This window comes from Amphimedon queenslandica, unplaced genomic scaffold (assembly GCF_000090795.2).
Source record: "Amphimedon queenslandica unplaced genomic scaffold, v1.1 AMPQUscaffold_13521, whole genome shotgun sequence".
Lineage (NCBI taxonomy): Eukaryota > Metazoa > Porifera > Demospongiae > Haplosclerida > Niphatidae > Amphimedon > Amphimedon queenslandica.
In genome coordinates this window covers 463,782-478,374 of record NW_003546243.1, presented here as the reverse complement: position 1 = coordinate 478,374, position 14,593 = coordinate 463,782, and the positions used below count along the sequence as shown (strand labels likewise).

Sequence of the window (14,593 nt, the reverse complement as noted above, 5' to 3'; positions counted from 1 at the left end):
GCTAATTAAAATAATTTTATTTTTTATTTTTTGGACAATGCCATTTTCATGGTTGATTATTCTTTTCATCAACAGTAACAAGTCCACTGTTAGTTGCATTGACTAGTTTCTGTCCATTCATTGGTTTCATTGGCCCGTGATGATTTGGAAGCTTTGCCCTTACGAGTGTGGAAGACGTTAAAAACCGACCGTCTGCTTTCACACTCACTCCAGGGACAGGATCTATCAAATCAACCTAAAGCATAAAATTAACATCAACACTTTCTTGTTAATGCAATTCTTTACCAGGAATGGTAATACTGGTCTTTTTGGATATCTGCTGCTGTTTAATCTTTGGAGTCCTCCTTTTCCTTGATGCTGTCCTGTGCCACTAGCAACGCTGACATCAGGTCTAGTAGTCCATTTTGCCATGTGTCGTTTGTGATGATGGTGGCTATAGTGATGCTGTGGAGTACTGTCCTTTTTAGTTGTTTTTGGCTGCTTTCGATCTTGTTCATGAAGTTTTAACGTTTTTGCTGTCTGTGATACTTTAACTTGAGGCTTGATACTAAAAGAATTAGAGCTACTTCATATTAGTTCATGACACAGAATAAACCAGCCAAATAGATTGAAAATGCATTAATAATGTTCTAGCCCTACTTGCTTTATAATGCACTTACCATTGTGAAGGAAAGCTCTGGGTTTTGAGTCCTCTTGCACACCTGATGGTTTGACGAGGAGAAGAAGGAGGGGGTAGAGGAGAAGTGGCTGTAATGGCCGAAGGTACTACCATGTGAGACGTTGGAGTTGGTGGAGTGTGCGATTGAAATGTGCTGGACTGAGACTGCAAGTATAAAGAAAAGGATTTCAATACAAGTATTATTGAATAAAATGATTGTGGGAATTTCCTTTGTTTTTTAAAGTACAGTATTTTATCAAAAATGAAAAAGAGAAATAACTTTTTTGATACATATACATGCTCTTATGCTGTGTAAAAAGTTTGAGTTGATTCCGATCAAATTTTTATTTTTTACAAATTTTTAAAGTTGCTCCAAAATCGGGCCAAAGTCCCTGTACTATAGTAAAGGGTGTTTTGCCAAATTTTGCCAAAAATGAAAAGGAGAAAATTCTCCATTTTTATAACTTTTTCTGATACATATGCATGTTGTTATGTTATGTTTTAAGTTTGAGCTGATTTTAATCAAATTTTGATTTTTTACAAATTTTTAAAGCTGCCCAAAAAGGCAAAAACCCATGTACTACATGTACATACACCTGTAGTGCTTGTCAGCTCATGAAGCATGCTGTTAGCTCAATGAGCATGCTTTGTGGGTAACCCTCATTATTAAAGAATGCAGAATCAGTACCTGACTCTGTAGTGTTTCATCTATTTGAGTTTCTGGTGATGGTTTCTCTACAATTGTCATCACTGGTGGCTTTTGTCTTCTATTAACAGGTCTTGGTCTAGCATTTATCTTCTCAGATAGATTCAGTTCAGTCATTCTACTACTGCCTCCACTCCCTTCCCTGCAGCATGAGATAAAACTATCAGTAAGTAAGATTTAGCTACATTATACCTTTTCATAGATTCACTATGATGACTCAGTGCTGACTCCAAAGCAGGAGGCATTTCATTGTTTGCTGCTTCTTCTTCAGGTATTGGTACCAGGGTTACAAATGAGGATTTTTTTGGACTGATGTCAACTGGAGGTGGTTGTAATGGCATCATTCCTCTGGCCCAGGAATCAATGACTGCAGTGACAGGAGGATCAGGGTCTTCTGTCCACACATCTTCTTCTATCTTGGATTGCCCGGTATCATGTGATAAGAAGTAACACTGCAACAGAGAGAGAGGAAATTGAGGAATAATTATATTATACTTCACTTCTTCGCTTACCTCAATTACTTCTATCATTTTTGATTTCGCCCACTGGACAGAGTGAGGGAATGCCTGAGCATCACAGAGTGTGTGGTTCCCTTTGGCAAATGCTGTCTCAAATATCTCATCAGTTAAACTCTGTATATATGAGTCACTGCTCTCTTTCTCCATTAATTTCAACCTGCACTCAACTCAATACACAATCAATGCTAAACTATTAAACCCACCAATGGCTCTCATAAAACCCTTTTCCAGGGATTATTTCCTTTTCCTTGAGTTGATCATCGACCTGCGTTACTTCTGGGGTTTTATTTACAAGCTTCTCCTTCTTTGCCTTTCTTGACGCCATCTTGTTTTCTCCTGGAGTTGCTATGACTACAAATGACGTCATCGTGACTTAATCCTAAAAGGACCGCTCAAGATGGTGTCCTGCTTATAGTGTCTCATTTGCTAAAGTAGCGCTATTTGATCTGGTCCTAGCATTCTAGTCGAAGATAGGAGAATCCCTTTAGTAAGTGAAAGCCTTTTATTTTTGGCATAAAGCTCTCTGGCCCGTTTTACAATACACTTTGTACGATTGCTGATCATGAGTTTCTTCTCCAATGTTAGGGCAGGTTTTGTTAAACGTTACTCCAAACTCACAGAAGACATGTCAGACAAAGACTCTGCGAGTGATTCCGAGCCGGAGCTCACTACCACGGGACGCATTGTCTCAAGTGAGTCTCTCTTTCTCTCTCTTTCCCATTTTTATTTCATGGTTATGCATTATTCATCTCTGTACATTAAAGGCATGAAACAATCTATGAAACGGGATTCATGTTTAGTTAGAACTAAGAGCTCATTGTTTGCCATGAGAAATCAATACTGACCTTCTCACATATAAGATCTACAGCTTGTGTACATGTACATATAGCTATTTAAAGGAGGCATATCCTCTTTATAAAAAAATGGAATGTTTCTTTGCCATGTTGTGGTTTTTGGTTCTAGGAAGGAAGCTAATTTTTAATGAATGGATTGGCTTATGGCCCAATACAGTGCAACTGAATAGTATTAAGTCTATTGTAAGATATGCTCCTTTATGTGTGTGGGAGTTGTCCTAATATAGCATGCATGTCACTTTGTACTATTACAACCGCATTTACATGCTAATAATTGGAATTGTACATGTTATTACTGTAGACAGCATGTATACTTCCTCATTACATTTACTGTACATGTACAGTATCTATCTCCTTATGCATTAGCGTATATTTTTAATAAATTTGGCAGCTATTGTCATTGCCAAGGAAGCACCAGCCATCATCGTAATAACAAGACAGGGTTCATTGTATAACTAGTTGTGAACTGGTTTGGCATACTGACGCATTGACTGCTTTAGAGTGATGTACATTTCATTTTTATTTTTAGTAATGCCTGTGTTGAATGAAACTAGAGAGACAGAGGTGATGTTGTTTTTACACTGATTCAATCAGTTGCTGTTGTGTGTGTGTGATTTATATACCATTTAGCTACCATTGGGATATTGTTTATCGCATGAAATACTCAAGTTTTAAAATTAGATTTTTATACATGTATATATAATAATTATAAGCTTTGAGTGGAAGCACGTCCTACCGTGTGCAGTTTATATTATATTATTACTCCCTCTTCTATTTCCTTTCTTTCCTTTCCTTCTCCTCTAATTAAATCAACTACACAGTATTATCTCAGCAGTATATACACATACACATTCATTGTAATGCTGTATGATCTCTCCTTTTCCCCTCTCTATTCTACTATTCATCATTTCTTGTCATGCTACAACAATATACCACTTGCTGTATAAATATATAACAACTTGTCTATCTTTCCTTTATGCTCTACAGGTGTCTCCCCGCCGAAGGCAACCCTTCTCAAAATGGCAGATGTTTACGACGAAATAACAGGAAAGCCAAAACACGAAGTCCTCAAGGACCACTTTAGTCATGAAGGACGTCTCGAGGAAAGTGTAGCACTGAGAATTATAAAAGGAGGTAATCCTTGTCCACATAATATAATTGTACATATATATAGTATTATATTAGTTTATGCTTGTAGACTACCTGATCCAGTATACTTGTAGTTGTGGCTAATTACTAAAGAGTGCCCATGGGAATTTATCATGGCCTTTTTGTCTCTTTCTAGTAGTGGCCTTTGGTATTTGGTGTATATTTGTAAGAATGCTCCTAATTATTGACATGTTATTTTTGTCTTCTGTTTTCTCTTCCTTGGCTTTGAGACTTGCCAAAGAGATGTGTACCTGTCCTTGGAGTGTTATTGATATGCAATATTCCACAGCCTGTTTTACTTGATATTCAGTTTATTACTTTGTTTACAATTAGTGGACATGTTGTCCTCATTTGTGTACAGTCAGAGTGGCCTTTTTCAAGAGAGCATGTTCCATGTTCCCCTCCTGTTTGAAAGTGTGTATATCAGTCTTGAACCAGCTGTGCTTTCATAACCCGTCAACACGTTTGTATTACAGTAGACTAGAGACTGGCCCTGGTCTGTGTCCTTATCAATACCAGAAGCGTTGTGTGTGCCACCAGTAAAGCGTCGTATTCTACACTTTTGATTAGTTTCAAAGTGTCGTTTATACCACACGGTAACTGGCCTACTGCCCTGTACTCACAACTGCCTATACCAGGTGTTTGTGCTCAATGTATAAACTTACTTCCTCCTGAATTATGCACAAGCAAATAACACTAAATGACTTTGTGTAGCTTCAGTATTAAAAGAACAATGTACATGTATCTCTCTCTCTCTCTCTCTCTCTCTCTCTCTCTCTCTCCCCCCCCCCCTCTCTCTCTCTCTCCTCTCTTTCTCTCCAGGGACTGATATATTGGAGAAAGAAGAGAACATGATAGCTGTAGATGCACCAGTTACTGTCTGTGGTGACATTCATGGACAGTTCTTTGATCTCATGAAGCTATTTGATGTCGGTGGGTCGCCAGAAACAACTCGCTACCTGTTCCTCGGTGATTACGTGGATAGAGGTTACTTCTCAATTGAGGTATGACGTGTTTTTGGTTGTTGCTAGGGAGCCCTCGTGAAACATTGCAGGACGTGTGACGTATTAGCAAAATAGTTACTATTGATAGCTTCCTTTTGTGTTAAGTAATATTAACAGTTTATTGGATGTGAGGGACCAATAATAGTCTGGCAGTTGTCCTTTTATGTGAATCAATGGAGCCCAGCTATCAGGAAAAGCTAGAGTCTAGCTGTTATGATTCTTGATTACTGCTACATGTACATGTAAAATTGTACATGTAGATATAGATTCTTCAAAGTTTTACTAATAGTATTCTTAGATCATTACTTATTAGCTGCTCTAATGGACTCCTGAATACATACATGTACTACATATACTTACACATGCACATAATAGTACATGTAGTAGAGGAATTTGGCAAATTCCCAAAGTAGTGTCATTGTCTTTCGTTGTTTTGGTTGTCATCTGATATTAACTTTCCCTTGTGGAAAATGTCTATGATAAATTGTATGTACATGTACATGTACATATGATCATTTCAATTTATGCATACATACATGTATGTACACGTATGAACAATTCTGGCAAGATTTTGGTGTCTTGTTTAAAATTGGTTTTCTTTGGCAACCAGTTGCTTCTGTACATGTATAATGTATAGGTGTACATGGTACATGTACATGTGTATTTATTAGCTGTCATCTCACCTTTTCTTTCTCCTGTAGTGTGTGCTCTATCTCTGGTCACTCAAGATAAACTTTCCTAATATGGTATTCTTGTTGAGGGGGAATCACGAGTGCAGACATCTCACGGAATATTTCACTTTTAAATTAGAATGTGAGCTGGCTCACAATTACTACCATCCTTTCACACCTCACTGCTCCATAACACCTCCTTCCCCCCTCTCTCTCTCCTCCCTCCCCCTCTCTCTCCCTCTCCCTCTCTCTCCCTCTCTCTCTCTCTCTCTCCCTCTCTCTCTCTCTCTCCCTCTCTCTCTCTCTCTCTCTCTCTCCCTCTCTCTCTCTTTCTGTGCAATGTGCTGTACATGTACATGTACATGTCTTCTCTCTTTTATTAAGTTACGTGGTGGATGTGTGTTTGTATTCTCTAGTATGTCAATCCTCACAAGTGCTTGATGTACATTATTTGGCATCAACCCTGTACTTTCATATCATATTACCCAAGCTAATATTTTATGTATATCTACTACATTATTTATTATTATTATTATTTATTATTATTATTATTATTATTTATATTTATTATTTGTAGGTAAAATAAAGTATTCAGAGGCTGTATATGAAGCATGCATGAACTCATTTGATTGTCTGCCACTAGCAGCTCTGATGAATGGGCAGTTCCTCTGTGTTCATGGTGGACTCTCTCCTGAAATATTCACATTGGATGACATTAAGAATGTAAAATACATGCATTCCTCATATTAAATCCACTTAGTCGTGTAGAGTATAGTATTATACCTTTTAATGGTGGGCTTTGTAGAGGTTTTTTTTATCATTGGCCTATGTAACCAAAATGTGTTGTAGTGTGACTACTCACTAATCCTCCTCTAATAAAATTGATTCATGTACAATTATCTCATTATATTTTTGTTTGTTTGTAGTTGGATCGGTTCAAGGAGCCTCCTGCATTTGGCCCAATGTGTGATCTACTCTGGTCCGACCCACTGGAAGACTTTGGCCAAGAAAAGCCAACCCAAGAGGGATTCAGTCACAACTCAGTCAGAGGCTGCTCATACTATTTCAGGTAATTCCTATCTTTGTTGGCCGACTGCATGTTTTTATAAATTATCTTAATTATTATCATCACGTGTATTAATAATAAAACAAAATGCTTATGATATATGTAGGAAACGAGGCGTTATTATTATTGCTACCATGCAATGTTGTGATACTGTTTCTAAAATGATGATATTGACATGTAATGTATACACTATACATGTACTCCATGGTGTGTGTGTGTGTGTGTACATTGCTTTTGATGTGTTTATTCTTATTCTCAATAGCTACACGGCTTGCTGTGAGTTCCTTCACAACAATCACCTTCTCTCCATCATAAGAGCTCACGAGGCACAAGACTCAGGGTAAGAGATCAGCGTTAATTTACATGCGTTGGGATTTGATTGATTTTATGCTTTTTTGGAGATAAGAATCTATAGGCAGTAATTGTGCTTATTAGAAATAATTTGGAAATGATTATCAGCTCAAAATACTCCCTACTCTACTCATCTCCTGCTTTCTAGTGTTTGTTCTGTTATGATTTCCCCTTACAACCAGAACTACTGTACATGCATGTAACAAAATCAAAAATACACTACAAAAATCCACTACAATGTACATGTACATGTACATACATTGTACATGACATCATTTGAATATCTCATAATAATAATTTATATTGTGTATAGTACATGTACATGTATTTACTGTGTCTTGCATACTTTTAGATATAAAATGTATCGTAAAAGTCAGACCACGGGCTTCCCTGCTCTCATCACGATATTCTCTGCTCCTAATTATTTGGACGTCTATGGGAACAAGGCCGCCGTTTTGAAATATGAGAATAACGTTATGAATATTAGACAGTTTAATGCTGTTGACCATCCCTACTGGCTACCTAACTTTATGGACGTGTTTACCTGGTCACTCCCTTTTGTTGGAGAGAAGGGTATGCTTCTATTCACTTATATCCACTATGCTCATTCTCTCTCTCTTTCATTTGTTATTATATTCCTATTATTCTTATAGTTACTGAAATGCTTGTCAATGTCTCTTTCATTTGTTATTATATTCCTATTATTCTTATAGTTACTGAAATGCTTGTCAATGTTCTTAATCTGAGAGGCGGCGAAGAAGATGATGACATGGACCTTGAGGAAGAAGAGAGTGGTCCTATTCCAGGTCAGCAAATCCGTTATAAAGAAGGATTTTACTTATTGCTAGACTATATATGATTGTGATATACATGTATGTACGTGTATCACAATTTAGCATTTGTGTCACCCAACACTGGATCCAATTTAATGCCATCAAATCAACCCTTATTACTGTTATTATAATTTTTTTATTATTTTTATTTGTGTGATTATATTTTTTTGTATTACCAGAATCATCAAGTATGGCCCTAAGGAAGGAAGTCATTAAGAACAAGATAAGAGCTGTTGGCAAGATGGCAAGAGTATTCTCAGTTCTCAGGTAAACAAGTCATAACCATTGCTATTTGTTTTATTGCTTTGTTGTCGACTTGTTGCTTGGTATTATTTGTAATGATCATATTTTCCTTGTTTGTGTGTTTAGGCAAGAGCATGAAACTGTGTTAGCTCTCAAAGGTCTCACTCCATCAGGTCAATTACCAGCTGGTGTCCTCTCACAGGGCAGCGAAGGAGTACAATCAGGTTAATAATAATACTACCTACCCATTACATGTATGTATTAAAAATAATGATCTCCAATCTACAATACTAGCTCTCGAAGAGTTTCAAGTCCTACATGCTGGTGGCATGAGAAAACGCGTCAACAGTTTTGATGAGGCTAGAGCTCTTGATCGTGTGAATGAACGCATGCCCCCGAGACGTGACTCTGTAGTGAGTATGTCCAGTGAAGTCGCAGAGTCTCCAATGGCTGTCAATACCGGCGATCCAAAGTTCATGTTTGATGGCTCACAGCATGAAGGGAAGTCAAAGTGATCCTGCCTCCACGCATTAAAAGATATTAGTTATTGTAATAGTTACGACCAACACGAAAAGAAATTATTTCTGTTGTTTAATTACTTTTTAACCTTTTTCCTTTTTTGGTATAGAGAGAGAGACATGTGCTACTATTATTAGTCATTTGTTATAAAAATAATAATTAATATAATAATAATAATAATACTGATACACACAACCATGCATACTATAATAATAATAATATAGTATAATTATTTATTGTTAAACGAATGTTTGTTTTGTACATTTCGTTTAATGATGCAATTTTTGTTTAAAATCTGCTTGATTTAAGGATTTTCATTTTAGTTGATATGGGCGTGGTGGTTAAAAAATAAATACTCACCATTTTGTAGGCGTGGTTTACAAAAAAAGCTGACTATTTTGGGGAGGACAACAAGCTCACTTTCTTCTTCTTTTATTTCTCTAGTAAGTCACTTTTTCTTTCATATACGGTCCCTCATTCTTTAATAAAGGTTTGTCTAATGTATTAAAAGAGTTCTTTTCCTTTACAGATCTAGTCCTAATACTTCACAGTTCACAACAATGTCTAGTGTCTTTGAAAGCTACGAAGGACAATTCTCTACTATTACGGCTGACATAACGGCCAGGATAGGGAAAATACCAAATCTAATTGGGAGTAAGTCTCACAGAATGACAACTATAAAAATATATGTATGCTATAATTCATATTAAAAGTAAAAACCAATTGGTACATGTAGTACGTATTTTATATGGCGCTAACTTGTTTTAAAATTTGATAAATTTGTGTTTTATTTAGCCGAAAAGAAGACCGCTATCGGTGTTGTACAGGGTAACATTGACGAAGCTGGAGAATTGGTAAATATAAGATAATGTACACAACCTGTACTGTCTATGGCCATGCATGTACATGTAATTGAATTTGACCCAATGACTAATGTACACTTGCATGTATACTTATACAGCTTGACCAGATGGATCTAGAAATCCATGACGTACCACAAGACAACAGGGGAGCTGCTAAAAAACGCCTAACGTCTTATAAACATGAGCTAGAGAGACTCAAGAAGGAATTTGTAAGCTAAAGAGCTATACTTTAAAACTTTTATTAATTTTGTCCCGTGACAGCGTCAGTCACAAGTTGCTCTTGGTGATGAGACGTCCATGAGAAAAGAATTATTTGATAGAGAGGAGCTATACACTTCAGAGGATCATGTACGTGAACTTGTAATCATAATTTTGTCTCTCATGTTTGATGTGTTATACAATGTACTTGAGTCCACTTTTGTTGCTCTTGTAGAGGGCAAGGCTTCTTGATAATACAGAGAGACTAGCAAAAACATCAGATACACTTGAAGATGGCTACAGGATTGCAAAGGAAACTGAAACGATTGGACTAGACATCATTGACAACCTTCAGGGTGACAGGGACACTATAAACAGGATCAGAGGGAGGGTGAGTCATAGTAGGAATAATGTAATGATTGAAAAGTGATGTACAGGGACTTTGACTTGATTTTTGAGTAACTTCAAAAATTCATAAAAAATCCAAATGTGATCAGAATCAGTTCAAACTTTCTATCCAACATTAGAACATGTATATGCTTTAGAAAAAATTGCAAAACTGGGGAAATATCTCCTTTTCAATTTTGGTGAAATTTGGCCCGAGACCATGTACTATAGTACAGGGGCTTTGATCAGATTTTTGAGTAACTTCAAAAATTCATAAAAAGTCCAAATGGGATCGGAATCAGTTCAAACTTTCTACACAACATGAGAACATGTATATGTATCAGGAAAAAATTTTTAAATGGAGAATTCTCTTTGAGCCATTTTTGATAGAATGCATGTACCACATACATGTACCATGGGCTATTTTGAGCAACTTTAAAAATTCACAAAAAATCCAACTTTGATATTGATTTGCCGAATTAGACTATGCAAGCAGAGTCTTACTATTATTTTGTTTTGTAGCTTCGTGACACAGACTCAGAGATCAGTAAAGGAGGTCGTGTTATTCGTAGAATAGGGAGACGTATTGTACAGCATAAGATAATTCTTGCTGTAGTGATACTGGTAATATTGGTCATCATAGGCCTATTGATATTTGGCATTGTCAAGATACACCAAAAAACTTCATCAAAGTGATACATACTGCCCCTCTTTCTCTCTACCCTTTCAAAGATTATGGATAACTCTGCCGAGATTTATGTATTATTAATAAATATTAATTTGATTCTTGTTTATAATTATTATTATGTTTACATGTTTGTTTATTGTGCATGTTGTATGGCTATCATTTATTAATTGTAATCATTATTATTATTATTTTATTTTATTATGATTGAATGAGTATAACTATAATTCTCGTATTATCAATCCTCGTTCAGACTAGGTGTTTCATAGACATTGCTGTTGTTACTGCTTTTTCTAACGTTGTGACTTGAAGCTCTTTGTCTGTGATCTGATAAACCTGGCAACAATAAAAGGAGTTACTATTATTGTCGAGATACAATGTACACATCTTGAGCTCACTGTTTTCACTTGCATTATGTAAATTATAATATACATGTACCTTCTTCAAGCTTTTGAGATCAAGAGTTTTACTGAAATCATTATCTTGCAATACTTCTCCACCTAAACCTTTTACAAGGCTTTTAAGAGATTCTTCCTAAATGTACAATAGAATGTGAAGAGACATCACTGACACTGGGTACATGCATTTGCATCATTATAAAAACCTGTTCAAGGAATGAATCACTTGAGTCCGATGTAAATACAGCTACTACACTGTTGGAATCGTCTTTTGCACCAAACAACCTCAAAGATTCTGATATCTACAGGGCAGCACAAGGATCTAAAGACTTATGATGAAGACCTCACATTTGTTGATGGAGACAAGGAATAAATTATTTCAGTTTGCAGACTTTTTGTGACTAGTTTCTTCCTTTCTAAACTGATGACTGCTTTATTCACAGCAACCATCACTTGAAAACTGCTGCAAATCTTGATTTAAAAAATAATTATGCATAACAAATTAACACCACAGATCTGTAGCTTTCTTACCATTCCTGCATCAAGCAGGCAACATGGAAGTTTCCCAGATAACACTGTCCTACGTAGCTCAGCAGCACTAGTCAACCCAGTGCACAGGAATAAAGTACAGAAATGATCGGACTTAGTTTCTAGCTTCATCTTTAATAAGCCCAGCCCTTTATAGGTGTGGCTCAAATAAAATGGCGACATAATTTGAGCATGCTCATAATCTCGCACCACGTGTTCCCTTTCTTTCTTTTGATATAGGTACTAAATAAATTGAGACATATATAATCCCTTTCCATCCTCCAAATGACGGAACAGTTGAAGCTGAGGGGCACACTAAAGGGTCACGGCGGTTGGGTGACACAGATAGCCACTACAGCAGCTGATCCAGACACCATTCTCAGTGCTTCTAGAGGTAATGACAAATACATGTATTTTGTAACATATTTATTATTGGGTGTGTTTCAGACAAGACTGTCATTGTGTGGCGTCTGAAACGTGATGATACTAACTATGGAGTGGCCAAGAAGGCACTGAGGGGCCACAATCATTTTGTTTCCGATGTTGTGATATCATCTGATGGGCAGTTTGCATTATCGGGTAGTTGGGATGGTACACTTCGTCTGTGGGAACTGGAAACAGGTATATTTAATAATAGAAACCTCTGTGTTATGAAGTTTTATTGATTGGCATAATAATCGATTTATTTATGAATGATAATAATGATAATAATTATTGTGTATACAGTGTCAACTGCCAATTATATATATAATGTCATGCTTATTATATTACAGGTGCTACGACTCGTAGATTTGTTGGACATTCTAAAGATGTCCTCAGCGTTGCTTTCTCAACAGATAACAGACAGATAGTTTCTGGGTCACGTGACAGAACCATCAAACTATGGAACACACTGGGCATCTGCAAGTATACCATTCAGGTATGTAATAACTATGTGTGTGCATATTGGGATTAAAACTTTATCATTGTTACTAATGACAGGATGAATGTCATACTGATTGGGTAAGCTGTGTTCGCTTTTCACCCAATGCACAAAATCCAGCTATTGTTTCATGTGGTTGGGACAATGTAGTCAAGGTAAGTTGTAGAAAAAGTTGAACTTCTTCTAAGTACTAGAATTATTAGGTTTGGAACTTGACTAATTGCAAGCTCAAGACTAATCATTTTGGACACTCAGGGTATTTGAACTGCACCACTGTATCTCCTGATGGAAGTTTGTGTGCTTCTGGTGGCAAGGTAGTGTTGCTGCTAATTGCAGTTGCTTGTTTGCAAACATGTTTGTTCCTAGAAATTTGTATTCGGAAATTGCATAGTGTAGTTTTTTGTAGATGACGTGGCATTCTTAATGTATTGCTTCTTTCTTTTGTGATAGGATGGTAAGGCAATGCTCTGGGATCTTAATGAAGGAAAGCACTTGTACACACTTCTTGCATCAGATCCCATCAATGCATTGGCTTTCAGCCCCAACAGGTATTGGCTTTGTGCAGCTACTGGCCCTAATGTCAAGATTTGGGTAAGACATATCCGAACGAATATTTAATTATGACATTTTTGTGGGTTTCTTATTAGCCAAAAATTAAAATTAAAATTTTGTCCTTTTGCTAATTTATGCCTTACATTGTACTCCATTGTTAATTCGTTGACACTCCCTGATAACATCTAAACCATTCCTTTATTATACAGGATCTGGAGAGCAAGTCACTAGTTGACGAGATTCATCCAGAGTTTATTGGGAATACTTCAGGAAACACTCAGTGTACATGTTTGGCTTGGAGTGCTGATGGTCAGACACTTTTTGCTGGCTATACGGACAATTTGATCCGCGTGTACGATGTGGAGGGCCTTTAAATTTAAATTGACTCTGTTTTGTCATTATTATTATTATTAAAGAATATTATGTACTAATAATTAATTAACTTCCTCAGATGCTAAATTGCTAATTTGATACTTTGAGTCTTCACAGGTGACACTCTTAAGGATGCCCTAAGGAAATTCTTGTGGTTGTTCTAATCATTCAACTATTGGATTCCTTGAAACCACAGCCCGCCCACCCTTTCCAGCAACAGCCCGCCCAGTTTTAGGGTGCAGACAAATGGTGTGGAGGGATAAATACACAAACCAAGTTAGAGTTCTTTTAAAAAAGCAAAAGATGATGTGTGTGTGTGTGTGTGCATATGGTCCATATGAAGTTTATTGTGGCTTTGTCTTTTTGGTCAAAAGACTCTTATGAATGTGTGGTAGTACACCTGTGGGGACAGTCTGAATTTGAAAAGCAAAATACATTCTTTGTTACCTCCTCCAGCAATGGTGGCCTTAATGAGAGAGTCTAATTCTTCGTCTCCTCTAATGGCAAGCTGCAAGTGACGTGGTGTAATACGCTTTACTTTTAAGTCTTTGCTGCAGTTCCCGGCCAACTCCAGTACCTGATATATACAGATACGTTAACATAAACAATGATACACTTTAGTGCTACCTCTGCCGTCAGATATTCCAAAATGGCTGCACTGTAGACAGCAGCTGTAGCACCAACTCGCCCATGACTTGTCGTCCTTTGTTTCAAGTGTCGATGGATACGACCCACAGGAAACTAATGGTAAAACAGCTAGTGCATGTATTAATGGAATCATTAGTAATACCTGTAGTCCAGCACGAGCTGATCTCGACACGGCTTTAGCTTTTACTTTAGCATCTTTACCAGCCTTCCCACCGGGCTACGGGGCATAGGAATAAGCTTTTAATAAGGCTCCCCCTCTCAGACACACAATAATGCATGGATAAAAGGCTACAGACATTGCTTACCATTTTGCTTGAGCTTTATAATAGTTAAACTTTAAGACACGGCACAAACACACACTTCAGTTCTTTTTTCACTAACAAAGTTTCAAGTTTTGTCCCCGTGTCCCGCCCAAATGAGAGGTTGTATGCACACTGACCAATCAAATTCCTTACAGGAAAAAGCCCA

At 36.9% G+C, this 14,593-nt stretch overlaps 6 protein-coding genes across 7 annotated transcripts; 3 read left to right on the top strand and 3 right to left on the bottom strand.

Moving 5' to 3' along the window:
- Window position 1: 1 nt before the first annotated feature.
- LOC105314905 (uncharacterized) lies at window positions 2-2,265 on the bottom strand. The gene is made up of 7 exons (XM_011409348.2): window positions 2,086-2,265; window positions 1,877-2,039; window positions 1,557-1,816; window positions 1,347-1,506; window positions 660-823; window positions 286-547; window positions 2-235 (listed from the first exon to the last, which is right to left on the bottom strand). Exons 1-7 carry the CDS (start codon window positions 2,247-2,249, stop codon window positions 47-49), a joined length of 1,362 nt encoding a protein of 453 aa, XP_011407650.2. The 5' UTR covers window positions 2,250-2,265; the 3' UTR covers window positions 2-46.
- Window positions 2,264-8,866, top strand: LOC100640945 (serine/threonine-protein phosphatase 2B catalytic subunit alpha isoform-like). Of its 2 annotated transcripts, none has more exons than XM_003382440.3 (13): window positions 2,264-2,369; window positions 2,468-2,574; window positions 3,724-3,870; window positions 4,708-4,889; window positions 5,591-5,702; window positions 6,138-6,283; window positions 6,487-6,629; window positions 6,889-6,966; window positions 7,330-7,550; window positions 7,691-7,783; window positions 7,990-8,077; window positions 8,180-8,277; window positions 8,348-8,866. In XM_003382440.3, the coding sequence occupies exons 2-13, from the start codon at window positions 2,508-2,510 to the stop codon at window positions 8,566-8,568; spliced, it is 1,596 nt and encodes a 531-aa protein (XP_003382488.1). In that variant the 5' UTR covers window positions 2,264-2,369; window positions 2,468-2,507; the 3' UTR covers window positions 8,569-8,866. The 2 variants fall into 2 exon arrangements, with proteins under 2 accessions (XP_003382488.1, XP_019864344.1); XM_020008785.1 differs by having other exon boundaries at window positions 2,275-2,369; window positions 2,473-2,574.
- Window positions 8,867-8,928: 62 nt separating this feature from the next.
- LOC100641197 (vesicle transport through interaction with t-SNAREs homolog 1A-like) lies at window positions 8,929-10,947 on the top strand. The gene is made up of 7 exons (XM_003382442.3): window positions 8,929-9,015; window positions 9,102-9,226; window positions 9,368-9,426; window positions 9,534-9,644; window positions 9,697-9,783; window positions 9,869-10,024; window positions 10,543-10,947. The coding sequence occupies exons 2-7, from the start codon at window positions 9,133-9,135 to the stop codon at window positions 10,714-10,716; spliced, it is 681 nt and encodes a 226-aa protein (XP_003382490.1). The 5' UTR covers window positions 8,929-9,015; window positions 9,102-9,132; the 3' UTR covers window positions 10,717-10,947.
- On the bottom strand, window positions 10,754-11,814 carry LOC105316686 (EKC/KEOPS complex subunit Tprkb-like). The gene is made up of 5 exons (XM_011411772.2): window positions 11,635-11,814; window positions 11,452-11,574; window positions 11,310-11,405; window positions 11,144-11,239; window positions 10,754-11,041 (listed from the first exon to the last, which is right to left on the bottom strand). The coding sequence occupies exons 1-5, from the start codon at window positions 11,812-11,814 to the stop codon at window positions 10,955-10,957; spliced, it is 582 nt and encodes a 193-aa protein (XP_011410074.2). The 3' UTR covers window positions 10,754-10,954.
- Window positions 11,815-11,842: 28 nt separating this feature from the next.
- Window positions 11,843-13,571, top strand: LOC100641069 (receptor of activated protein C kinase 1-like). Its single transcript, XM_003382441.3, has 7 exons — window positions 11,843-12,025; window positions 12,079-12,252; window positions 12,405-12,550; window positions 12,613-12,708; window positions 12,757-12,867; window positions 13,004-13,144; window positions 13,315-13,571. Exons 1-7 carry the CDS (start codon window positions 11,917-11,919, stop codon window positions 13,477-13,479), a joined length of 942 nt encoding a protein of 313 aa, XP_003382489.1. The 5' UTR covers window positions 11,843-11,916; the 3' UTR covers window positions 13,480-13,571.
- Window positions 13,572-13,724: 153 nt separating this feature from the next.
- Window positions 13,725-14,538, bottom strand: LOC100631597 (histone H2A.v). The gene is made up of 5 exons (XM_011409081.2): window positions 14,431-14,538; window positions 14,268-14,342; window positions 14,105-14,218; window positions 13,925-14,054; window positions 13,725-13,877 (listed from the first exon to the last, which is right to left on the bottom strand). Exons 1-5 carry the CDS (start codon window positions 14,431-14,433, stop codon window positions 13,822-13,824), a joined length of 378 nt encoding a protein of 125 aa, XP_011407383.1. The 5' UTR covers window positions 14,434-14,538; the 3' UTR covers window positions 13,725-13,821.
- Window positions 14,539-14,593: the final 55 nt, after the last annotated feature.